This window comes from Dromiciops gliroides, chromosome 6 (assembly GCF_019393635.1).
Source record: "Dromiciops gliroides isolate mDroGli1 chromosome 6, mDroGli1.pri, whole genome shotgun sequence".
Lineage (NCBI taxonomy): Eukaryota > Metazoa > Chordata > Mammalia > Microbiotheria > Microbiotheriidae > Dromiciops > Dromiciops gliroides.
In genome coordinates this window covers 7,489,074-7,514,466 of record NC_057866.1, presented here as the reverse complement: position 1 = coordinate 7,514,466, position 25,393 = coordinate 7,489,074, and the positions used below count along the sequence as shown (strand labels likewise).

The 25,393-nt window shown below is 48.7% G+C and overlaps 1 protein-coding gene across 1 annotated transcript; it reads right to left on the bottom strand.

The window, feature by feature from the left end:
- Positions 1 to 6,508: 6,508 nt before the first annotated feature.
- UNC93B1 (unc-93 homolog B1, TLR signaling regulator) lies at positions 6,509 to 23,262 on the bottom strand. Its single transcript, XM_043972054.1, is given in 22 exon segments — positions 6,509 to 7,894; positions 7,897 to 7,930; positions 7,932 to 8,042; positions 9,093 to 9,157; positions 9,160 to 9,209; positions 9,990 to 10,275; positions 10,470 to 10,659; positions 11,323 to 11,525; positions 14,300 to 14,422; positions 14,511 to 14,538; positions 14,779 to 14,946; positions 16,511 to 16,606; positions 17,286 to 17,309; positions 17,311 to 17,416; positions 18,562 to 18,723; positions 19,566 to 19,627; positions 19,629 to 19,655; positions 19,657 to 19,683; positions 19,685 to 19,722; positions 22,456 to 22,516; positions 22,519 to 22,599; positions 23,092 to 23,262. Coding segments are annotated over 22 exon segments (2,352 nt in total). The 5' UTR covers positions 23,212 to 23,262; the 3' UTR covers positions 6,509 to 7,604.
- Between the last annotated feature and the right edge of the window lie 2,131 nt (positions 23,263 to 25,393).

Sequence of the window (25,393 nt, the reverse complement as noted above, 5' to 3'; positions counted from 1 at the left end):
TGGCCCTGGATTCAGGAGGACCTGAGTTCAAATCCAGCCTCAGACACTTAACACTTACTAGCTGTGTGACCCTGGGCAAGTCACTTAACCCTAATTGCCTCACCAAAAAAAAAAATATCTCTCCTTGATCGATTTTCCAGGTCAGTTGTTTTTCTGAGGAGATATTTAATATTTTCTTCTATTTTTTATTCTTTTGACTTTATTTTATTGTTTCTTCATGTCTCATGAAGTCATTAGCTTTCACTTGCCCAATTCTAATTTTTAAAGAATTATTTTCTTCAGTTAGGTTTTATACCTTTTTTTTTTCTATTTGGTCAATTCTGCTTTTTTTTTTTTGGCAGGGCAATGAGGGTTAAGTGACTTGCCCAGGGTCACACAGTTAGTAAGTGTCAAGTGTCTGAGGCCAGATTTGAACTCAGGTCCTCCTGAATCCAGGGCCAGTGCTTTATCTACTGTGCCACCTAGCTGCCCCTCAATTCTGCTTTTTAAGCAGTTCTTTTCTTCAGTGAAATTTTGTGCCCTTTTTACTATTTGACCAATTTTGTTTTTTAAGGTGTTTTTTTTCTTCAATATTTTTGTGCCTCTTTTTACCAAACTGGTAATTCTCATTTCATAACTTTCTTGCATCATTCTCATTTATTTTTTCAATTTTTCCTCTACCACTCTTTTCTTTTTCTTTAGCTCTTCCAGAAATTCTTATTAGACTTGTCCATTGGCATTTTTCTTTGAAGTTTTGTTTGTAGCTGTTTTCACGATGTCATCTTCTTCTGAATTTGTGTCTTGAGCCTCCTTGTCACCATAGTAGCTTTTTATGATCAGGTTCTTTTGTTGGTGGTGGCATTTGCTCATTTTTTCTAACCATTTCTTGGTTTTGAATTTTATGTTAAAGCTGCATTCTCCTCACCTTGGGGTGGGGAGGCACTGTCCCAAGTTTCAGGCTCTTACGTGCTGCTGTTTTCAGAGCTAATTCTGGGGGTCTACGAGTTTTTTGTGCTTTCAAGGTGATGTGATCTGGGGAAAGGTGTGGTTACTGCTAACCTTGTCTTCACTCTGGTCTTAACACAGGAAGAACTGTTGCTCTCTTGCAGCCACAAGTCCTAGGACTCCTTCTTCTGCTAGGACTCCTCTTGGCCCTGGAACTGCAAACAGGGCCTTTGCTCCCTTGTGACCAATCACAAGCACTCTTCTCCACCCTGGAACCATGACCCAAAACTGCATATGGGCAGCAGAGTTGCCAAACAGTGCCAGGTCCTGCACCCAGTGCCAGCAAAGGGTCCTCTGTGATCTTCTGACCAGTTGTCAACTCTTCTTACTATCTCTGGGCTGAGAACTCCTGAAAATGCTGCCACCATTGTCACAAACACCTCCAAGGCCCACCACTAGAATTCCCACATTGTATACTTTAGGCTGGCCTCCACCCAAGTATCACAGACCTTTCCTACTTACCTCCTTAGTTGTCTGAAGCTAGAAAAATGTTTCACCCTGACCTTTTTTTAAATTTTTTAAATTTATTTTATTTTATTTTGTTTTTTACATATAAGGTATTTTATTTTTTCCGTTACATGTAAAGATAGTTCTCAACTTTTGTTTATACATGCTTTACAGTTTCAGATTTTTCTCCCTCCCTCCCCTCCCTCCCCCCTCCCCTAGACAGCAGGGAATCTGATATAGGTTATATCTATATATCTATATACATATATCTATATACACACATATATATATACACATAATAACATTAATCCCATTTCTGCATTAATCCTGTTACAGAGAAAAAAATCAGAGCAGTGATGCAAAACCTCAAAATAGAAAAAAAAAAAAAACAGCACCCAAAACAAAAGAAATAGTATGGTTCAATCAGCATCTATACTCCGCAGTTCTTTTTTTTTTTTCTTGGATTTGGAGATCCTCTTCTATCATGAGTTCCCTGGAACTCTTCTGTACCATTGCATTGGTGAGAAGAATATAGTCCATTACAGTAGGTCAACACACAATGTTGATGATACTGTGTACAATGTTCTTCTGGTTCTGCTCATCTCACTCATCATCAGCCCACCCAAGACCCTCCAGGTTTCTCTGAACTCCTCCTGCTCATCATTTCTTACAGCACAATAGTATTCCATTGTATTCATATACCACAACTTGTCCAGCCATTCCCCAATTGATGGGCACCCCCTCAACTTCCAATTCCTTGCTACCACATAAAGAACAGCTATAAATATTTTTGTACATGTGGGTCCCTTTCCCCCTTCCATGATTTCTTTGGGAAAAAGACCTAAAAGGTGGAATTGCTGGTCAAAGGGTCTGCACAGTTTTTATCGCCCTTTGGGCATAATTCCAAATTGCTCTCCAGAATGTTGGATCAGTTCACAGCTCCACCAACAATGCATTAGTGTTCCAATTTTCCCCACAGTTTCTCCAACATTTATTATCTTCCTTTTTTGTCATTTTAGAGCCAATCTGATAGGTGTCAGGTGGTACCTCAGAGTTGTTTTAAATTGCATCTCTCTAATCATTAGAGATTTAGAGCATTTTTTCATATGGGGAATAGATAGCTTTGGTTTCTTCAACAGAAAACTGCCTGTTCATATCCTTTGACCATTTCTCAATTGGGGAATGACTTGGATTCTTATAAATTTGATTAATTCCCTATATAGTTTAGAGATGAGGCCTTTATCAGGAAGTTACTCTGGCCTCAAAAATTGTTTCCCAGCTTTCTGCTCCCTTCTAAGTTTGGATGCATTGCTTCTGTTTGTACAAAAATTTTTTTAATTTAATATAATCAAAATCATCCATTTGCATTTTATAATATACTCTATCTCTTGTTTGGTCAAAAACTGTTTTCCTTTCCAAAGATCTGATAGGTAGACTATTCCTTTCTCTCCTAATTTACCTATGGTATCGCCTCTTATGTCTAAATCATTGATCCATTTTGACTTTATTTTAGTATAAGGGTGTAAGATGTTGGTCTATGCCTAAATTTCTGCCATACTATCTGCCAGTTTTTCCCAGCAGTTTTGTCAAATACTGAGTTCCTATCCAGAAGCTGGAGTCTTTGGGTTTATCAAACACTACATTACTAGTGTCAATTACTACTACTGCATTTCCTGAGCCTAGCTATTCCACTGATCTACCACTCTAATTTTTTAGCCAGTACCAGATAGTTTTGAATGACTGACTCTTTTATAGTAAAGCTCCATGTTTGGTAACCGCTAACCCACCTTCCTGTGAATTTTTTTTCATTATTTCCCTTCACCCTGACCTTTTATTGGTTTCTACTTCTCAAAATTTAATTGATGAATTATTTTAGAGTTGTTTGGAAGGGAATGTTGAGGTTTTATATAAAAACGCATTCTGCTGATTCTGCTCACTTTAACTCTGCTTCAGTTCACTAAAGTCTTCTCTGAAACCTCACTGAGGGGGCTTCAGGGAAAGGCTTGGTGCCACTTGTCAAAAATACTATATAGGGGAGCAGCTAGGTGGTGCATGGATAGAGCACCGGCCCTGGAGTCAGGAGGACCTGAGTTCAAATCCGGCCTCAGACACTTGATACTTACTAGCTGTGGGCGACCCGGGGCAAGTCACTTAACCCCCATAGCCCTGTCAAAAAAAAAAAAACCCAAACAAACAAACAAAAACAAAAACAAAAACAAAACAAAACAAACAAAAAACAAAACAAAAAAAACCCCCAAAAAGACAGCCATCCAGAAGAGGAAAAGCAAAGACAGGTAAAAGATGAAGACAAAGGAGTGGACTGATTCTATAAGAGAATTGTTGAGAAGGCTAATGTTCAGAATCAGCTGAGTCTAGCAATGAATATCTAGGTACCAAAATTGTCCTTTTTCAAAAGCTATATTAAGAGAAGGAACAAAGAGAGAGAAAGAATGCTGCTTAGGGTCAATGGGATGTTACTAAAAGGATAATAGAGAGAAATATGAATTTTTCAACTCTCACTATTTTCTTCTCAGCCAAGGAGAATGATATTTGGACCAGTCAAGGCATACCAAACATGGTTAACAGGAATTGAGGACATAGTAAGAGAGAACCTTGCTACCCTATAAGAGTTCAGGTCATCAGGCCTGATGAACTGTCTCCTCATGTTCTCACAGAACTGAACAGATGTGATTGCTAAGCCACGTTTAGTGATCTTTGAAAGGCTGTGGCAAGTGGAAGGCAAGAGGCAGATGAGTTGTTTTCTGCAGCCCTCTGCCAATCAAAAAGCTCAAAAAAAGGAAACATGTTGAGACAGAGCAAGTAAAATGGAGTCCACAAGACAAAAGACAAAAAAACCCACCCGAGGTAAAAACCACTCACTGTCCTTCCCTCCCAACCTTGGTCCTGTGACATCCTTACAAGCCTGTAATTCAGGGTTTGGGCTGAGAGGGTCCCTGCCTGGAGTCCCCACGGCTGTGATTCAGCCTGAACCCTACCTTACCCTACAAGGGGCCACAGGTGTGGATTGTGCCAGACACACAGAAAGAAGCAGTGACTTCAGAAGAGGAACAGAAAGGGAAAGCAGTGCAGGTCCATAGGCTAAAAGGAAGATGAAGCTGTGCACATAAAGGAAAAGAAACAGGATGTCAGTCTTTTCTGCTCCTTTTAATCAGGGCAGGGTTCCACTTCCTCCAGTGTAAGAAGGCTGAAAGATATGTGGCAATGCTTACCCTTGAATATTAATGCAGCAATAGTGGAGGGAGAGATGGTCAATACTGAGAAGGGAAAGCTGGAGATAAGAGTACGGAATTAAATGGCTCAAGTCCAAAGTTCAAAAGAGTAAATTCTGAAGAAAAACCCTACCTTATGACAGATAAACCAAGAAGAGGATTTATAAAACAGAAAGAAGAACGAATAAATCTCAGAGAGAACCCAGAATGCTATGAAACAAGTATGAAGAAAATTCATCAAAACTACCAATGAAAATAAGGGATCTGCAGGTTCATGGTCATAAAACAATACTAAGACATTCTAGAATAGTTTCAAAAGGAGAAAAAAAATTCTACAAGAAGAAACTAGTTGATGAATGTAGCTAGAAATCAGAGCTCTCCATGCAGAAACTAAAACGGAACAAGCAGAAATGAATATATATGGAGAATCCCTCGAACAGAAGGAGAGTCTCAGAGAGAACAACCGACCTAGAAACCAAAAATAATGAAGTGAAGAAAATCTGGAAGGAAAGAAGCAAATGCTGTTTTTTTAAAGTACACATGATTTTTATACAAGTCAAAGAGAATGACCTTGAAGATAAGATGTGCAGATGTAGCTGAAGGATGATAGATATCTTAGAAATAATATTACAATTTGTTAAAAAGTGAAAATACAGGGGGCAGCTAGGTGGCACAGTGGATAGAGCACTGGCCCTGGATTCAGGGAGGACCTGAGTTCAAATCTGCTCTCAGACACTATTACACTTACTAGCTGTGTGACCCTGGGCAAGTCACTTAACCCTCATTGCCCCACCAAAAAAAAAAGAAAGAAAGAAAGAAAGAAGAAGAATGGAGCTAGTGGTCATTAAAAGGTAGCTTAGATTCATACAAGACTTGGCCCATAGCCATACTCTCGCTTGGTATCTGCTTCAGCAATTTGCCAAGGATAAACTACAAGCTTACCAGGCTGTAGCTTTTCAAAACTAACCCATCTCCAGTCCTATGGCGCCTTTCACAATTCTCCATGACTCATCAAAGACCACTGGGGTCCGGTTTCACAACCACATCCATAAAGCTCTTTCAGTTCCTTAGTACATAATTCATGGGACTCATTTAAACTGGCCCTCTGACTATCTCCTCACCCCATCTTGAACTTGATTCTCTCTCTCTTTTTTAAAGAAACTGTTTTTATTTTGAAATTTACAATCATTGAAAACACAATCATTTGACTAGACAAAGAACATAAAAGAGAATTATATATGAAATTTTCAGTTTCTGGTTTTTAGAGTTTTTAAGTACATATTCAATTTAACAAGAGAGTAATCAAATTGCACTGATTTTGCACCTCTTCTGACCCTGTTTCCTTCTGTGTAATTTTAATGTTTTATTCATGCTCTTCTCTTTTTTTATGGTCTCAGTCACTATCCGCTGATTCCCCCCATTTCCCCCAAATAGAAGCCCACCCTCCCTTGGGCCATGCATGTTTCATTTCTGCCCTGTTCTCTAGTGGTCTCACTCTATACTTCCTTAATCTATTTACATCATGTATTCTCCATTAGAAGGGTAAGCTCCCTGAGGTCAGGGGCTGCTTTTCATCTATGTCTCCCCGTGATCACCTAGGGAGTGTTTTGCACATTGTAGAAACTTAATAAATGTTTGTTAAATGTCACGGAAAAGTGGGGTTGGGCTTCCTCAAGAGTCGATTAGTTTCTGCCAGCTCTGCCAGCTTCTGCCAGCAGATTGGGGGGGTGAGAGAGAGAATGGGGGTGTGGGTAAGGTGCGGACCTCCGGGGAAGAGATAACTGCTCCGGAAAAAATTGGCCTGACCCCGCCTTCGCCCCCCCCCCCCGCCCCCAGCTCTGAGAGGGCTGTGATTTTTCTAAAAGGCCCGGCAGCGCAATGCTTACTGGCTGCCACAAGGGGGCAGCAATCAATTTGTTGATTTCTGCACCCACCAAGGACCACCAGATTTGGGGACCTGAAGGGACCTTTAGCCATCTAGTCAAACCCCCTCAGTTGTTCAGACGGGGAATCCAGGTGCCAGGAAGGGAGAGGTTTTGCCTTAGATTGTGGCTCCTCGAGGACCGGGGCTGTCTTTTGCAGGTGGTAGGGGCTTAACAAATGGGATGGATCGGTTGGTTGTCCAAGGTCATAGAGCCGGCAGAGCGGGGACTTTTGATGCTCTGTCCTGCATCCTCGTCCCTAGGCCACACTGCCTCTTGGCACTGAACTGCCCAGACTGCACGCCCCCCGAGTGCCCCTCCATCTTCACCCAGATCTGTGTCCCTGCTCACACCAAGTGACCATATCCCTTCCCCCTCCAGGTCCCCCCTAGCCTCACACGGGTAGCCGGAGATAGAGGCCTCAGACGGAGGCCACTGATTTAAAAATTAGCAATTCTTAAAAAGCAGATAACCGGACCCTATGGGTGAGACCCATTTTCCACCAGGGGAATCCCAAAGGCAGCAGGACGGGAGGGAGAACTCACACTAACCTCGAGGATGAGAAGGCTGTGGGGAGTCCAAGCTCTGGGGTCACGAGGGGCCGCTTCCCCAGCTCCCCATGAGCCCAATGTCAATGCAAGGAGCCTCAGGTGCCCTTTCCTGCCTAAGTCAGAATGGGCTCCATTCAGGGCTGTTGCCGTGAACATCAGCAATCATGCGCCAGGGATGAGGCTGGACCCAAGTTTGGACCAAGCTCAGGCCACGACCTGGAAGTTCCTAGCTGGCTGCTTGTCTCTTCATCCTTGTGCTGACCCCCTTTCCCCAAATGAATTCCAGTTAATTGGGTTGTTGGTTAATTGGGGATCTGGTTAGTGTGGTTTTGCCAAACCACACTGAGATGCTGACAACTTGGACAGGTTATCAGGTTCCTCTGAGAGGCTGCCCATTTCAGAGATGGGGCCAAGTGAGTCCAGAGAGGAGAGGGCTTACTTCAGGTGTGCCAAGAACTAAAATGGTTAAATCACTGGAATGTGATGCTGCTCTGGGTGCCTGAGGTGGGGCTGGGGGGAAGGGGCATCAAGGGGCCTGGGGGCAGAGGGAGCATAGGCTTAGGAAGAGTCTGCTGACACCTACTCCTGCCCAGGGCCCTGTCTTCCCCATCCAGGGCCTGCTCATAAGGGTAGCGCCTTCTGGCAGGGGCCCAGCGCCCCTGCTCTTGGAGGCTCCCTGTCACCATCCTCATTGTCTGAGCCGTCTCGGCTATGGGCTGAGTCTGCTCATTTTCTGAGCCCGGCTCGTCGGAGTTGTCATCTCCAGGTAACGGTAGCCGCACACCTTGTGCTGGGGCCCGAGGAATGCGGGGCAGGCGGTAGACTACACGTTGCTTGAGCTTTGGACTCCATCCACAGGTAGGAGACCACGGACAACAGATAGTCAGCAGCAAGATGGCCAGCTTGGCCTGGGGGAGAAAGAGGGGGTGGCTCAGGGGCTGCCCTTCCCACCCCACCCCCCCAGCACTGGCTGTGCCCCTGACTCCAGCCCTGTTGGCCTCAGTGTCCTCACCTCATCCCCATATGCACATGTACTTCATATAGTCCTACCTCCCTCAGAGCCGTCTCCCTAGCTAGGAGGGTCCTGGCTGCCTGTCCCTCAGAACCAGCTCCCACGCCATCCCCTCCAAGAAGTCAGGCACACTGACACGTCAGGGACAGGCTGCCCAGCGGGGCATTCTCAGCCTCTCCCTTCGCTTCCTGTCCACGACCCTCACCAAGCACTCAGCTGTCCCAGAAGGCTCTTCTGTGGTATGTTCTGCCTTCCCAGGGACACCTGGAGACGACCCCACATCCCTCACAAGCCGGCGCTCAGCAAGTGGCAGCCGACCAAGCGGCATAAGCCTGTTCTCTCCTTCCCTCTCCTCATTATTGGGCTCCAGAGGGGTGCTGGGTTCAAAGGGCTTCCTCTGACACTTAAGGGGGGATGGGGTGGCCAATCCCTGCCCCCTCTGAACTTTAGGGCCCGCAAAGGGCTGTCGCGTCCAACCCCCTCATTTTACAGATGAGGAAACTGAGGCCCAGAGAAAGGGAAGTGACTTGACCAAGGCTACACAGGTGGGAAGCATCCGAGCTGGAATTTGAAACCCAGGTCCTCTGACTCCATGATCCCCCTTCTTTAAAATGCTTAATAATGGGGGCGGCCTAGGTGGTGCAGTGATAGAGCACCAGCCCTGGATTCAGAGGACCCAAGTTCAAATCCAGCCTCAGCAAGTCACTTAACCCTCATTGCCCCACAAAAAAAAAAAAAAAAAAAGTTACAAGGGGATAGGGAAGAAAAGGGGATACAGATGCCTTTGGAAGTGAAAATGATATAGAACAAAAGATTGTAATAAATGATGAAAATTGTAAAAAGACAAGGTGCGTAAGAAAGCTGAGTAGTTCTATTAACGCCGTGATTACCAGGGGGCCCCACTTGACCTCCCCGCTCCATGCACACACACACCACCCTGTCTCACCTTCATGGGCAGGTTTGGAGCCTAGTAGACTGCAAAGATGGCAAGGGCCTGGAACCAGTGATAATGGTAAAAATGTAATCCTGCCGTTCCTTATCTTCATACAGAATCCCAAGAGGGCTGTGGAGGGCAGAGGGCATGGCCTGATGAGGCCTCCCAGGGTCCCACCTCTGACCCTGACTTTCTGGGTTGGTAAGTGGGGGTCCCCGATCTGGCCTAAAACACCCCATCTTCAAACCCTAGATCTGGGGTCCAACCCCATACAGTCCCACATTGAACCTGATCACCCACAATCCATAGGCAGGGTCCCTGCCCCATCGTAAGTCTGGTTCTGTAGCTTAATTCTTCATGGTCTCTAAACATGTTCTAGGCACCTAGGGAGCATAATAATAAAACACTGGCCTTGGAGTCAGGAAGACCCGAGTACCAAATCCTGCCTCCAATATTTCCTAACTGCTTGTGACCCTGAGGAAGTGATTTACCCTCTCTTAGCCTCAGTTTCCCTATCTGTCAAATAGGGGTGCTAATGGTAGCCCCTACCTCACGGAGTTGTTGTGAGGATCAAATGGGATAACAGACACAGAGTGCTTTGCAATCTCAAGGTGAGCTATTAAGAGGATGGCACCTGGGGGTGGGGGGGGCAGGCCTGGAAGACTCATCTTCTAGAGTTCAGCTTCCTACCTGGGTGACCCTGGGCAAGTCACTTCACTCTGCTTGCCTCAGTTCCCTCATCTGTAAAATGAGCTGGAGAAGGGAGATGGCGAATTGCTCCAGTATCTTTGCCCCAGAATCCCAAATGGGGGTCATAGAGAGTCAGACACGACTGAAAAATGACTCACAACAACAATGATCAGGAGGGTGGGATGTGCCCCCCCGCCCCATTCCCCGTCCCCTCAGTACTTACTACTTATTGCAATCTTGTTGAGGGCACTGCCCGTCCCCCAGAGCGAAGGCCACCCACATAGAAGACCCCAGCTGTGGCTGAGCCTTGCGGGTGAGGGGGCCCAGAAAAAGAAGACAAGGATGAGCATCAGGTGCACGGTAGCCCCAGCCACCAGGGGCACCTGTCGGGGTAGCCACAGCTGAAGGAGCCCGAGGCTGGAGAAGATGGCAGCACCAAAGCCGTAGGCCATAAGGATGGGAGCCAGATACTCCAGCCCCATGGAGCACACACCGTATGCCCTGGCTGGGAGAGAAAGGATGGAGGCCTCAACTCGAGAGCCATTCCTCCCTCCCAGGAACCAGGCCCAGAGCCTCCGGCTTCTTTCAGCACAAGACATACAGCTGCAAACATGCTGGAATATTGGAATGATATGGGACAGAGCCCCTGGGGCCCCTGACCCAGGGAGACGGGGTCCCTGCATCCCGGAAGCCCAGAGCATACCAGAGTGAAGCCAGTGCAGACAAAGAGCACCTCGAAACCCGCTATAGATGAAGAAGGGGGGAAGAGGTGGCGCAGTCTGTAGTCACGCATGTGCTTGAAAGGGAGCTGGAAGGATTTTCCCCAGCCCACGCTGCGAAGATCGATCTCCTCCATGGGCCGGTAGGCAGAGCCACACAGGGTCAGGATCTAGGGGTGTAATCACAGCTCCTGGCTCTGTTTCCCTTGGAAGTCTGCAAAGGACTTTTAGGGGGACAAGCCTGTAGGGGAGGTTGGGCCAGTGCACTCACCCCCACTTGGTGGATCTCAGTGGTAGTGAGTGACTTGCCCTAGGCCACACAGCTGGTCAGTGTTAGAGGCCAAATAACAACAACAGGTAACATTTTTGTGTTCTAAGGTTTCCAAAATACTTTACATACATGATGTCATTTGATCCTCACAACAGCTCTACAAGGTCAGGACAAGATGCTTAATTAGCCCTGTTTTACAGATAAGGAAACTGATGCATAGAGAGTTCAGTTGATCTGTTTAATGATCACACAGCTAGCCAAGATCTGAGGCAGATCCAGAGGGAGATTTTCCTAGATTCCTGATCACATAAGAACTAATATGATGGAATAGTGGTTTTCTGAAGACCTGCCCGATGTAGAGCAACTGCAGCCGAAGCCACAAGTTAAGAAGACAGAAACAACACATGAGCAGAGCCCAGAGACCTTTGCTAGTTAGAGCTTCTACTCAGCATCCCTGCCCCCACCAGCGCACTAATGTTAGCTTATGGAAGCTCAAAGGCTGACTCAGTTCTGGACATATCCGTGACTGTCAGTGACTTTCAGGGCCAGTCTCTGATCCCACTAGAGACAGGAGCCCCTGATTCGCTTTGGCACAGTGAGCAGGAGGGGGAGGGCAGGAGAGTCCTGGCAGGAAGGAAGTCTCAGAACCACAGCCTAGAAAGGAAGGGAAGGCCTGCCTGGAGAGGGGGCTCATGTCAGGGACCTCATCCTGGTGGACTTTTATGCTCAGGATGCCTAGCAATCCAGCCTGGGGAGCCTGGGGGCCTGTGAAGCAAGAAGAGCCAAAGAATGAGGAGGATTCTCAAAGGTAAGTGGCCAGAAAATCCAAAAGCTCAAAAGGGGAGAAAACCTAGCTCACAAGAAGAGAAACCAACAGCTGGAATCATAAAAAAAATAAAATAAAGAAAGAATGAGTCAAACTTCAAAGAGAAACAAAAGCACTTTGAACAAATATTATACTATGAAGGAAAATAAGCCAATATACTTCTTGAAAATAGAGAATCTTGAGCACTCTCAGAGTTATGGAATAGCAACAGCAAGAAACTCCGAAATGATCAAGACAGACAGACAGACAGAGACAGAAAGAGAAATAGAATGATGGAGAGAGATACAAAGAGACAGAGAAAGAGTGAGAACTCTTAACAGAAGAAATCAGTGCTCTCAATGTAGAATTTAAAAAACAAAAAATAGCAGAATACCAAAAATTGAATGTGTAATAGAGGAGTTCTACAAAGAAGTAGAAGTTTTGGAGAAGGAAATAATATATTTGGAACACAAAAATACTTTAGCAGAAGAAAATTTGGCAGAAGGAAATAAAAGTTAAAAGAATATATTAATTTTCTATAATTGAAATATGCTGACAGAATGTAAAGAGTTAATTTAAGGGGTAAACAAAGAGTTAACATAAGGACCAGGGGTCTTCTTGAATGGCGCAACAAACTAAGGACTTAAACACCATCCTTCAGGAAATAGCACAAGACAACTATCCAGAACTTCTGAATAAAGGATACAAAACACAGATCAAGAGAATCCACAAATGAGTACCAGAAAAAAAAATGCACTTTAAATGTCACTGCAAGTAATGGTTAAGTTGGAAACGATTTTATAACAAACAATAAATTCTGCAAAGCCGTCAAGAGAAAGACTTTTGAAAACAAACAACACAGGGATTATTTGACATTCATGAAAAGCACAGAAGAGAATGAAATCACATATTCCAAAAAGCAAAGATGCTCAAGCTACAACCTCAAAATAACTTCTCTTGTAAACCCAAGTGCAGTCATCAAGAAAAAATGGACATTCCACAAACCCTGACCTTCCTGCCTCAATCACTATGTCATCTGCCTCTCTAATACCTACTCTACATATGCCACACTGTCTGCCTTGTATGGAGCACACATTATAAATTTAGAACTAGAATAGACCATAAAAGGTTTTCTAGCTCAATTCTTTCAAGGTATAGCAGTGAAAACTAAGGGCTCAGAATGACAGAGTGGATAGAACACTGGATTGGTTCAGGAGGCCCTGGTTTCTATCTTGTCTCATGCCCATGTAAGTTATCTCAACCTCTTTTACCTCCCTATGTAAAAACGGGAATAAGTACACTACTTTATAGAGCTGTTGTCAGGGTTCCCTGGACAATGTGCTTTGCTAACCTGAAAACATAATTAGACACCTGTATAACCCTATATCTGATTGCTCACGCACCTCAGGGAGGGGGGAGGGGAGGGAGGAGGGAATGAGAGAGGACTAGAATTTGGAACTCAAAACTTTCAAAAATAAACAAAAGCATTATAGAAATGTTGGCTAGCTATAACAGCAATATCTGAAAGAAACAAGAAAGAGGAAAAGGATCCAGATGTACAAAATGTACAAAATTATTTATAGTCAAAAATTGGACTCTAGAGGGGATGGCCTTCTATTGGTGAGTAGCCAAACAAATGACAGCCCCTGAATGCAATGGAATATTTTTGTGTCCATAAGAAAATGATGAAATGGATAGTTTTAGAGGGAACTGGGCAACAGACCTCTGTGAAATGATGTGGGAGTGAATTGAGCATAGCTTGGAGAACAATTTATACAGCAACAACATTATACAGAAAAAAAAAAAAACGACTGTGATAGGCTCTGAATCTCTGTTCAATGCAATGATAAGTTATGATTCTAGTGGGGCTGAAGATGAAATGGTGCCACCCACCTACTGCCCAGTGGGACTGAAAACAAAGACTTGAGCCATGCATTTGGGTACATGGCCAATGTGGAATGGGTTCTTACTGGTTCGGGCGATATTTGTTGTGAGGGTTTCCTTTCTTTCTAATGTTCAGGAAAGGAGGGAGAGATAACATGGTCGTGAAGAGAATAAGTATATTTTAAATGTCAGCTCATATTATTGTTATTGTGCTCTGGTTAAGGACTTGGCCCATAGGTCACAAGAATCATAGGGAGGAAGGCCAGGTGCAGATCCAGGGAGTCCTCTAATGCTGAGGCTCTGAGTTCAAATCTCAGGATCTAGGTTGAAATCTAGGGATGTTCAGATACCTATTTAGTCCTAATCGCTACCCATTCCTACAGCCCACCAGGCCTATAGGCTAACCAGACCCACCTGGAGATCTTTCTTAGCACCAAGGTAAACCTGGCACTTCAGGGGCCCAGAGCCCTGATGATCTGTGCCACCCACAGGCACTTCTCCCAAGCTTGTCCTCGTAAGTAACTTCCAAAGGAGACTTATGTCCCCACCCTATGAGCTCCCCAAGGGGAGTGTCCCATGTCTGATTTGGAGTTCCCACAGAACAGCACAGCACTGCACACAGAAGGCACTCAGGGATTTGCTCCATGCTCCTTTGGGGCTTCCAAGTAGGTCAGCTTGTGCTGTCCATGGGGGCCACCTTTCTGTATGGACCAGGGATCCCCCTCCCACAAGTCTCCCTGTCCTCCATCCCCCATAGTCCTTCCTGCCCTGTATCCTGCCACAGTCCCCCCTTCTTCTCCAGCTTTCACAGGGAGGACAGATGCTTTGCCAGGGCCAAAGGAATCCCTACCAGAAGCATGCCATAAAGCCACCGCCATGAGCACGCTCTCAACCACAATGAGGTTTTGGCTGTGGGGGCAGTTTCTGGAGCACAGTCTTGTGAAGCCAACAAGGATCCCTTGGCTGTTGGTGCCTGGGGGACAGAAGAGGACACAAGGTCACCGTGAGATGGGACAGAAGCAGTGGCAGAAATGAAGCCACCCCAGCTCTACCACGGTCACGTTCACGGTCCACGGCTGCTGTTAGGATCTGAGTGTTCAGAGGCCAGGCCACCGGCTCTGTCTCCCACTGGACATCGCTTAGCTTAATTCTCATCCAAAGATTGACCAAAGGACCTAGGCTGGAGGCTGAGCTTCTCACCCTAACTCAAGCCCATGCTGATCCTAGGGCCAAGCACCTGGCCCTGGTCCCAATTGTTGAACCTTTAACCTCTGTGAGCCATCTCACAGACAGGTGATGTTGTTCTTAAGGACAGTGGGAGGACCCTACCCAGTCCGAGATCCCAGCCTGGAGCACACGGCCCTCGGGGCTCAGCAATTGGGACCCCCGTAGAAAGTGCTGCTGAGACACCCACGGAGCCCCAACCTCGATTCCACTAAGGCTCTGCCCTTCATGGACCAGGACAAACAGAGGCTTTGGGGCTGGTCCCGAATCTCCCTAAAGAGAGCAACGCTGGGGGATAATCATTCCCTCCCCCCCAAACCCAAGCTGTCCTTCAAGGCCCACTTTATCCAGGAATTCTTCCCTGGCCACCCCAGTCTTCCCCAGTGTGTTCGCTTAGAAGCACAAGCGTCAGAGGGAAGGACCTCAGAGGTGAAAGAAGGTCCTTGCCTGGGTCACATAAGTATGAGCTGAGATTCAAACTCAGGTCCCATGACTCTCCATTCATCAGTCCACTGACTGTGTCATGGCACATATTTCACAACCAGCCTCAGGCAATTAGGTAACTGGCCTTGTCAGTGTCTTTCTGTCTGGTCACCTCCCATTTCCATCTCCTCTGCTCATGTTTCCCCCAGAGTTTCCCAGGCCCTCTTCCTCTTCCTCCCACTACATGACACTATCTTGGTGATCTCATCAGCTGCCGTGGATTCAATTATCACCTCTATGCAAATGACTGCCGGAGCCATATATCCAGCCCTAACCTCTCTCCTGAGTTCTATCCCACATCACCCATTGCCAGCCTGACCCCATCTGCAAAGTCCCAAAGTAGATGCCAGCCAAACCCACCTACTTGACTGTTCTCCAGAATGCCCCTGTCCTCCCCTCCCCCTCCCAGACTCTCTAGTGTCCTTTAAGGGGCAGCTCAGGGGCTGCTTCTCACATGAGACCTTTTCCAGATCCCGCCCAGTTATCAGCCTGCTGTCCCTCTTCAAACTGCCATGTATTTGGCCAGTGTGTTGATTTGTTTCTGGTATGACTGGACTTATTTGTTAAAAGGAGGGGCTTTCTGTGTGTGTGTGTGTGTGTGTGTGTGTGTGTGTGTGTGTGTGTGGTAAGGGAGTGTGGCGGAGTGCAAGTTACTAGGAAGTCATAGATGGAAAGAAAGAAAGAAAGAAAGAAGGAAAGAAAGCAGAACCTAGAAAGAAAAGAGCATCAGTACAACACTGAAGAATACAGAAGCAAACAAAAGAACAAGCTGGAAGGGCCCTCCCCAGGGGGCAATTTTGTTGCTAGGTGTTAAAATTACATTCACTTTTAACAGAAACTGTAACTGAACCCCTCCCCCACAACCCGCTTTTCTTCTTGGCCCATGGAACATCTGGTAGCAGATGATCACGGTCATGTTTTTTTCTTAAACTGTTACGTTTCTGTCCTCATGTGCTTCTGCCCAGGCTCAACACGCACTCTGGGGGCGAGCACTTGTCTCTGTCTTTGTCTCCTCCCCGGCACCAGGCACAGTGCCTGGCATACTTTCGGCATCATGGTAGCTCCATATCTATAGCACCTACTGTGTGCCAGCTCTGTGTGCCAAGCCCTGTGTTGCCAGGCCCTGTGCTAAGCTTTTTTCAAACATTATCTCATTGGATCCTCACGACAACCCTGAGAGGGAAAGTGCTATATTATCCCCATTTTAGCGATGAGGAAACTGAGGGGAAACAGAAGAACCTCAGAGGCTTGCATCTAGCAGGTGCTTAATAGGTACCTGTTGAAATTGGATCGAGGCTGGGCACCCCCTCACTGCCGCCTTCCCCCCAAGCCCCAGAGTCTCTCTCAGACTCACCGCAGTTTTTGCACGTGAATAGAGGGTATGATTCCGATCATACAAGTACCTGTTGAGGAAGAAGATCATCGGCCCCTGGGCACAGGCAAAACTGAGCTGCAGGAGAGGAGATGTGGGGGAGAAGGGGCTGGAGGTGGCAGCTGCCTGATCCCGAGCCGTGCCCACCCCCCACAAAGGGGCCGAGCCCCACAACCAGCCTGCTGGAGGCATCTGCAAATCACAGCATCCTCAGCGGAGAGCTAGAAAGGACCTTGGATGTCAGCAAGTACAATTTCCCATTTTACAGAGGAGAAAACTGAGGTCCAAAGAGGTCAGGGCACTTGCCCAAGGTCACAGAGGTAGAGCTGGGATCCTAGACCTGGTCCTCTCACTCCAAGTCCAGGCCTCTCTCTACCACACTGTGGTAGCTCCTCACAATAGGGTGAGACTGGGCCATCCTGCCCCTGCCCCCCCCCCACCTCAAGCTGCTTCATGTCACAAGGGGGAGGGGGAGAGGGGGAAAGGTGCTGCTTTCCTTGCGATCTGGGGGGTTGGGTTTCAGGTGTTATTCCCGTGTTACAGAGGAGGAAACTGAGGCTTCAGGCGGTGGGATGATTTGCTCAGTCACACTGCTGCGTCAGAAGCAGGCTCAGAGCCTTGGTCTCTCCTGACTCCAAACACAGAACCCTCACCCCCAGAGCTAGGCCAGATGGGGACGCTGGACAGCAGGGATCCCTCCCCAGCCAAGCACCTGCCCCAGGCTAGAAATTCCCCGGGTCTTTTTCCGATTGCTCACATGGAAGAAGCTATAGAAGATGGTGGTGGAAGACAACAAGATAGGGGGTGTGGGCCCCCCGTGGGGGCCGCCTCTGCTCCTGCACATGCTCCTCCTTGTAGTTTACAGACTCGTAGTATTTCTGCGACATCCTGCCAGAGCACATGGAGCATCAGCACTGAGGCGATCTGTTCTGGGAGCTGTCCAGCTAGCTGGTCCCCAGCCACCCTGGGGCTTCCCCTCCATCTCCTGCCACTTCCTGCAAGCATGCTCAAAATCCCCACCAAACTGGGCATCTCATTTCTGACACATCCAGACATTCCCTCACTCTGTACCCATGCCCATGCTGACTTCTATGCTCAGATGCCCCCTTCCTGTTGATTTTTTTTTTTTTTTAGTGAGGGCAATTGGGTTTAAGTGGACTTGCCCAGGGTCACACAGCTAGTAAGTGTTAAGTGTCCGAGGCCGGATTTGAACTCAGGGTCCTCCTGACTCCTGGGCCAGTTCTCTATCCACTGCGCCACCTAGCTGCCCATGTGATTTCATTCAGTTTTAATTCAACACATAGGGGGAAACCAATCCACCCCACCCATCTCCACTCTCACATTTTCTTATGTGGGACACAAGCATGAACAGAGAAGTTGATTATTATTGTATTTACTATTTCTTGCAAACTAATACATTACCAACTTGGGGAAAGGGGGGGGCGTCAAAAAAGGTCTCCTGTGACAGGAGGTACGCTGGCTGTGCACTACACTGTTAAGGACTGACAGGGCAGAGGGAAGGAGGGGAGGCATTGCACCCACAGGAGGCAGCCTTTGCAAAGGCCCCAGCCATGCCTGCAAACCTACTTCAAATGTCAGCTCTTCCAGGAAGCCTCTCCTGACCTGCAGATCCACAAAGCCTCGTCCCTCAGCTCACATCAGCAGCACTGGGTGGGGCATGTCTCTAGTACACTTGCCATGTAATGGCAAAATATCAGCATTATCTGTGCTGTTATCTGATCTCCCTTCTAGCCTGTAAACTCTGCCCCTGCCAGTCCCCAGAACGAGGCTGAACTGAACCAAGTTAGATGCCTATTATCAGGTGAGAAAAAACTGGAACTTGCCTATGTTGTCCTTTTGAGCCAGGGGACAAGAGCCCAGTCCTCCAGGCTCTCTGAGCAGTGCCCACTCTGACCCTCACACACGACACACCCTGCCCTGGCCAGGTGAGGCAAAGGGGACCACATGGCCACTAATATACACATGCCTCCCCTTCCCCCTCAAGCACCCCTGCCCAGCTGGCCCTGCTCAACCGGGTGATGTAGTTGCCCATGGAGGCCCACAGGGGCACGATGGCCACGCCCAAGGCAACCGAGGAGGGCACCAATGTGTAATAGCGCTCCCAGTAGTTGGTGGAAACAAAGAGGGCATAGATGCCCACAGCCAAGAACATCATCCACTTGGTACCAAAAAACCTGCAGGGGGCAGAAGCTTGCTGAGTCAATTGTCTTACAGCCCTGGTAGAAGCCCAGACCCTCGGGGCTGGCACCAAGTCCAACCCAGATCTGGCAGTGGCCGTCCAGCCTATCTGCCCTAACACCTCTGGTGCTAAGGCAGCCCCTCCAGCCTGGGACACCTCCTGAGTTGGTCCCCGACTTGCCAGCAGCCCTGCCTTCAACCCCCAAATCTCTGAATCACTAGCCTTGTCTGCCATTGCCTCTGGGGCTGTGGACCTGGATTCAAAATCCTGCCTCTGACTCTTATGGTCTGTGTGACCTTGGTTGAGACCCGCTTAAACCTTTTTTTCACCTCAGTTTGCTCATCTGTGAAACGGAGAGGTGCCTCTAGCTCTCGGTCTGGGGTCCTATGGGTCTGTGAACCTCAAGACCTTCAGCTCCAGGAGAGACAGTAGGGAGGAGGGAGGGCAGCCAAAAGCCAGCCTCTGCTTTAGCACTGGGTCTGGATTCTAGTCCTGCGCTTCTAACTCACTGTGTGACCTTAAGCAAGTCCGTTCCCTTCTCTGGGCCTCATTTTCCCCAAAAGGTAAGTAAGGAGGTTGTCCCTGAAGGTTCATGTTGTGCCTCCGGTGGTATATTTGGTTCAACTTCCATAAGCATTTTGAAGCACCAACCATGCTAGGAGACAAGGCAGGGAATGAGGCGATGCCAGCCCTGAGGTGCATTCTACTCACCCCGAGGGGTGACAAAAGGAGTGTTACCGACAGGAGGGGTTGGGAAGGAGGCCCAGAAAGGCTTCATGTGGAGGGGGGCTCCAACAGGCAGGCCTCTGGGGCCAGCACAGGTCAGAGGCCACCCACCTGATGAGCACCGGTGTGTAGAGCAGGGCCACCACAGGGGTCACGTTGATGCCCATCAGCAGTCTTGCTGTCGATGTTGGGGAGGCCCATGGCTGCCGTATTTCACCTCTCGGTAGGTACTCGTCATAGTGGAGGATCATTTGCATCTGTAGGAGGCCTGGGTGATTAGGGGGCTGGGGTCAGGCCTGGGCTCAGTCGGTCACCCCACGCCTGGTCAACCCCAAGGAGACCAGAATGGGAAAAGGGCTGGGTGGGGAGGAAGGTGGGGGACCTTGCCCTCAGAGCCAGGACCCAGGTGCTAGAAGTGGTCTATGGGCTAGGGGGCAGAACACAGCACCTCTTTGCCATTGGGGGGCCCACTGCCCCCTGGGGGGGCAAGAAGTGTTCTGGAGAAAGACTAGATCACTCCCCTACCACACGCTGGGCCCTGGCCACAATAACATACAAAAATTACTATAGGCCACAGAAAGAGGGAGGCAGTGGGGGCCAAAAGAGCTCAGGCCCGGGGACCATGCCCAGGTCACTCTAGAACCTTGGACAGGTCCTTTCCCTTTTCTCATCCAGCAAAAATGAGGAGACTAAACCCTATTTTCTCTTAAATCCTTCCCAGATCTGACATTCAATGTTCTAAGGTCCCTCTCACCTCTCACATTCCATGTTCTAAGGTTCCTCTCAGCCTTGATATTCCATGTTCTAGTTTCTAAGCTCCCTCACTAGTCTTATATTTCTATGTTCTAAAGTCTCTCCCAGCTCTGATATTCTATGCTCTAAGGTCTCTCCCAGCACTGACATTCTGTTCTATGTTCTAAGGCCTTCTAGGTTCTGAGATCTCTTCCAGCTCTGACATTGTTCTCTGTCCCAAGGTTCTTCTCTTCTCAGACATTCTAGATTCAGAGGCCCCTCCCAACTCTGATCTAAGTGTCTGAGTGAATACTTCTGGGATCCTGGGCTCCCAGCCAAGGGGCGTTGGTCCAGGCAGACCCACACCCAAGATGGCCATAATCAACCCCAGGGGCCAGGGGAAGGGGGAGAGGAGGCCTCTAGCACCCTGCCCACAGCAGCCCCACCTCCTGCAGCTGTTAGGGGAGAGGAAGTGGAAGAGGAACTGGGACTCTGAGCTGCATTCCAGACCTATCTAGGTCAGGGTCAACCACTGACTACCCAGTACCTGCTTCCTCAATCTGCTTAGGAGAAGTCCAGGAGAAATAGCTTGCTCTGCCCCAGCTGCAGTAGAAGACTCACCCACGCCTTTTTTTCCCACCTCTAGAGTCTGCCCAGTCTGACCAGCTGCAGTCTCAATTCTAATAATATCGTGCTTTTTACGGATTGCAAAGTCTGCCCTCATTGGGCACTTGCCAGAACCCGCCATGAGGGAGGCTGAGTAGGTGTAGCCAATCCCATTGGCCAGTGGAAGAAACAGAAACTTAGAAAAGGTTAATTGACTTGTCCAAGGTCACCCAGGTAGTAAATGTTGGGGCTGGGCTGAAATCCAGATCTCCTGACTTCCAAGACATGGACTTCTTCCCCAAAGGACACCCCCAGACTACCTATTGGAGCAGCTCCAGAGCTGAGGAGGGCAGCTTGCACAAGGCGGCAGGCGATGGCACCAAAGTCCCAAACCCTCCATGTGGTCCCAGTCCTTGGACCCAGAACCTGGGGAAGGGGAGTTTTTCAAAGCTGCTGCCTTAGCAGACAGGGTGAAGGCAATGGAAAGAGCCGAGGGGATCCAGGGAGCTTACTGCCCTGACCTTCCTCTTGTCTGAGTTGTGTGTGACCCAGAGACTGGACATCCTCACTGACCAAGCCCTGCCCTCCTCCCCTCACAATGCCATCACTTTCCACTGGGACCCACTGGGACAAGGGGGTGACTTACTGGCACCCCAGGCTTGGAGTGAGGCCAGTCCAGGAGACAAGTCTGTTAGCCAGTCACTCAACCAGCACTTATTAAGCATCTCCAGCACCTCAAAGTGAGCAGTGTAAACACTTAAATATTCATGAGAGAATGAATAAATGAATGAATGAACTAGATGGATGGAGTGGATGGATTGGATGATGGATGGATGGAATGATGGATGGATGGATGGATGGATGGATGGATGGATGGATGGATTCATGGATGGATGGATGGATGGATGGATTCATGGATGGATGGATGGATGGATGGATTCATGGATTCATGGATGGATGGATGAATGGATGGATGAATGAATGAATGAATGATTGAATGAATGAATGAATGAATGAATGAATGATGAATGAATGAGTGCAGAGCCTTCTGCCAGGTGGAGGAGCAGGGAGACAAATGATTCCTTCAGGAGCTTGAGGGATGAGTTCTGCCCCCACTCAGTCTCCACTCTGGCTGCAGCCGGTGGGGCTGGATCTCTGACAGAGAGATTGACCTGGTAGATTTCTGGAGTCAGACCCAGACTAAGAAAAGGAGAAGAAGGGAATAAGGAAGGCTGGACCCCTCTTTATCAAGGACACACCTCTGGGGCCCAGGTCATAGGGAGAAAAGGAGGTGAGTCAGGGAGAGTGGGCCCCACTCTTACAGACCCACTGTTAGAGGCAGAAGGAACCTGAGGGGTCATATAGTCCAGGACTTCTTAAACTTCTTCCACTGGGGACCCCATTTTGACAGAGACATTTTTTCATGGCCCTGGGTATGTAGGTACATAAAATAGGTATACAAATCAAACCTTTACTGCCAAATCTTCCCCAGCTCTCCCGTTCAGTTAGAGAGACAATGAGGAAACAGGGCCCAGGACGGGTCCAAAATCACTCAAGTATTGAGTAGGGGAGTAGGTGCGCTGACTCCAGAGCTAGCCTCTGGGCCTTGGCTGAAGAAAGAAGGGGTGGAGAAGTGTGAGGGAGGACAAGGGTCCCCTCTTACCCAAGTACACACTGTAGGTGAGCATCCCCCCAATGCTAGCGATCACCACGTTCTTGATCAACGCCCAGTCCTCATTCTCCGATAGTATCTGCGCTCCTCTTCCTCTTCATTGTAGTCCGGATAGGCCCCCACAAACTCGTCCAGCTGGAGGGCACCAACGCAAAGGACCTGATCAGGGACGAAGACTCCCTCCACCTCCCCTGGCCCCAGCCCTGGAGAGGAGGGGCGAGTCCCTAGGAGTCTCTTGGGAATGCGGTACCCAAAGCTGAGGCCACCCTACAGGGAGCATCCTCCCAGCTCCCTGCCTCCACCTAGCCCAGGACAGACTCCAGGACCTTAGTTGGGGCTCCCCAAGATGGTCGAGGGAGGCTTCCCCTTCCTCCTGCCCAGTGCCCCTCTCCATCACGGCCGCCAGGTGCCCCGAGCAAAAGCTATAGATCAGGAAGAGAACTGAAGCCCACCCTTCCATTTACAGACGGGGAAGCTGAAGCCCAGCCAGGGGACGGGGCTCGCCCCAAGTGACCCAAGCGGTCAGCAGGAGAGATGGAGCGGCCCCGAGCCCCGCAAGGCAGCGCTCTATTCCCAGCCCCCGGCACTTCTCCTCTCCTCCCACGGCTGGGACCCCCGCTTGGGCACAGGCTGCCCCCAGTACCTCGGCCCGTCCGGAAGGACCCCGTCGGGAAGCGCAGCTCCGGGCTCGTCCGCGGAGAAGCCGGAGGCTCCAGCCACGGGGTACAGCGCGGGCTCGGCCTCCATGGCTGAGAAGAGAGGGCTGGGGACTGCCGCTGTCCGCACACAGTAAGTGGCTTCACCAGAGGGCGATGTGCCCACGGCCCGGCCCGCGCTCTCTCAGGGGGCTGCCCGGGGACTCCGCCCTCCAGCCCAGACAGCCCTGGGCAGGAGGCGGGGGCAAGGCCGGGGCGGGTCCGGGAACCAGGAACCAGGAACCAACGCGGGGTCCTTGTCTCCACCCTGACTCCGGCCTGGATCCCCAAAACTGGGGAGAAGGGGGCAACCGCCTGTCCCGGAGGAGCTGCCGCGTCATCACCCTCGCGGAAGTCCGCTTAGGACCATCCAGCCACCCTCGTTTGACAGATGGGGAAAACTGAGGCAGCAGAGAGGGTTAATCGATTGCCCCCAAGCCACGCAGGCACCTGTGGGATTCCAACCCCGGTCCTCCGAGCCAGTGGCTTCATTCAACAGCACTAATGGCAGGCTTAGAAGCTGCATAGACAAAAAGGTGCCCTGGAGAGGCGGGCTGGGCGAGGCGCTCACCTAGAAAAGAGCTCAGGTTCAAATCTTCTCTTTCGATACCTACTGTGGGATCACCATGCCTGCAGCGCGCCCCTCTGGGGCCAGCTCAGATCAGTTCATGATGTTTGTCGAACCTCAGGTTTGCTCGCTCTGTGAAGTGGGGATCATGACAGTCCCGACATCCCAAGGTTGTGCTGAGAATCAAATGAGAGAATATTTGTAAAGCAGTTAGCACAGTGCCTGGCACATAGTAGGTACTATGCTGATTTTCTCCCTCCCCATTTATTTTCTCTCATATGGATATAATCAGTGTACGTTCCATCCGAAGAATACAAATATTTCTTTCATAAAGGTCTTTCCAGACGTCTTGCTATTCCTCAGATCAGCTGGTCTTAATTGCATTATAGTACTTCCTTACAACAATACGCCCAAATGGATCCAACCGCTCACTTATTGTCGGACATTTCGGTTGCTTCCAAGCTTGGTTTGCGGTTAGGGTTTTTTGTTTGTTTGGTTGGTTTTGGTTTGGTTTTGGTTTTTTTTTGGGGGGGGTGCTTCCAAATTGGGGGGGGGGGTTCTGCAATTACATATAATGCTACTTTTACAATTTGGGGTCAGGAGTTGAGTTTTTTCGTTCTTTTGCTTTTGATAACACCATCGGGGTCTATTCCTAACAATGGAACCATGTTGCCAAATGGAGTGATTATTTTAATAATCCTCCCTGTGTGAGGCACACTGATAGAATAATGAAAGTCTGTAATAATGAAACCAAAGTATTCAGTGCATTTCCCAGAATAGGGGGATCCAGAGAATGATGGTTCTGACATGGGAAAATAGGGTAGGGGTTTGGGGTCCTTAGGAATTCCTCTTTAAAGAATTACACCCTTGGGGCAGTTAGGTGGTGCAATGGATAAAGCACTGGCCCTGGATTCAGGAGTACCTGAGTTCAAATCCAGCCTCAGACACTTGACACTGACTAGCTGTGTGACCCTGGGCAAGTCACTTAACCCCCATTGCCCTGAAAAAAAAAAAAGAATTGCACCCTTTTGCACACAAAACCACTGGAGTTTATTTAGGTGGGGGCTGGGAATGAGGAACGAAGAGAGAAATCCTTGGACTTCTTCTCATGGGGAGGACAGGCATAGCAGCAGGAAGCGTGGCTCAGAGATACCAATCTCCTCCAAGCAGGGAGCCAGGTAGATCTTTTATAGAGTATCTGGATGGGGGAGGATCATCTTACATGTAGAAAGTTCCCTTAGTGAACGAGGACCCTCCCCCACTGGTGGTGGCTGGGAGGAGTTGGGTGCGGGGTGGCTGAGGATCGTCTCAAGCCATCTCCTTTGCTTCTCAAGGCCACAAAAGTCATCAGCCACACCTATCCTATCTCCCCAGGGGTGAGGGAGACGTAGAAGTGAAGGGTGGGAGTCCTGGGATTGCGATTCCACTTATCTCTTTAGTGTGTCCTGTCCTTTGGATTAGTTTCTCAGGAGAAGTTTCTTTGACGTAACCCAGAGAACTTCTGGGGTGCTCTGTGCCCATAACAATTCTATGGGAAAGTTTCTAAAACTCCATTTCCCATGAGACTGTGTGCTTACAGTGCAGGGAGGTTGTGTTGTGGGAAGACAAACTGAGTAGCACCTTGGGAAAAAGAGGAGAAGCCAGCCAGTGGGGTTGGAGTCAGCGT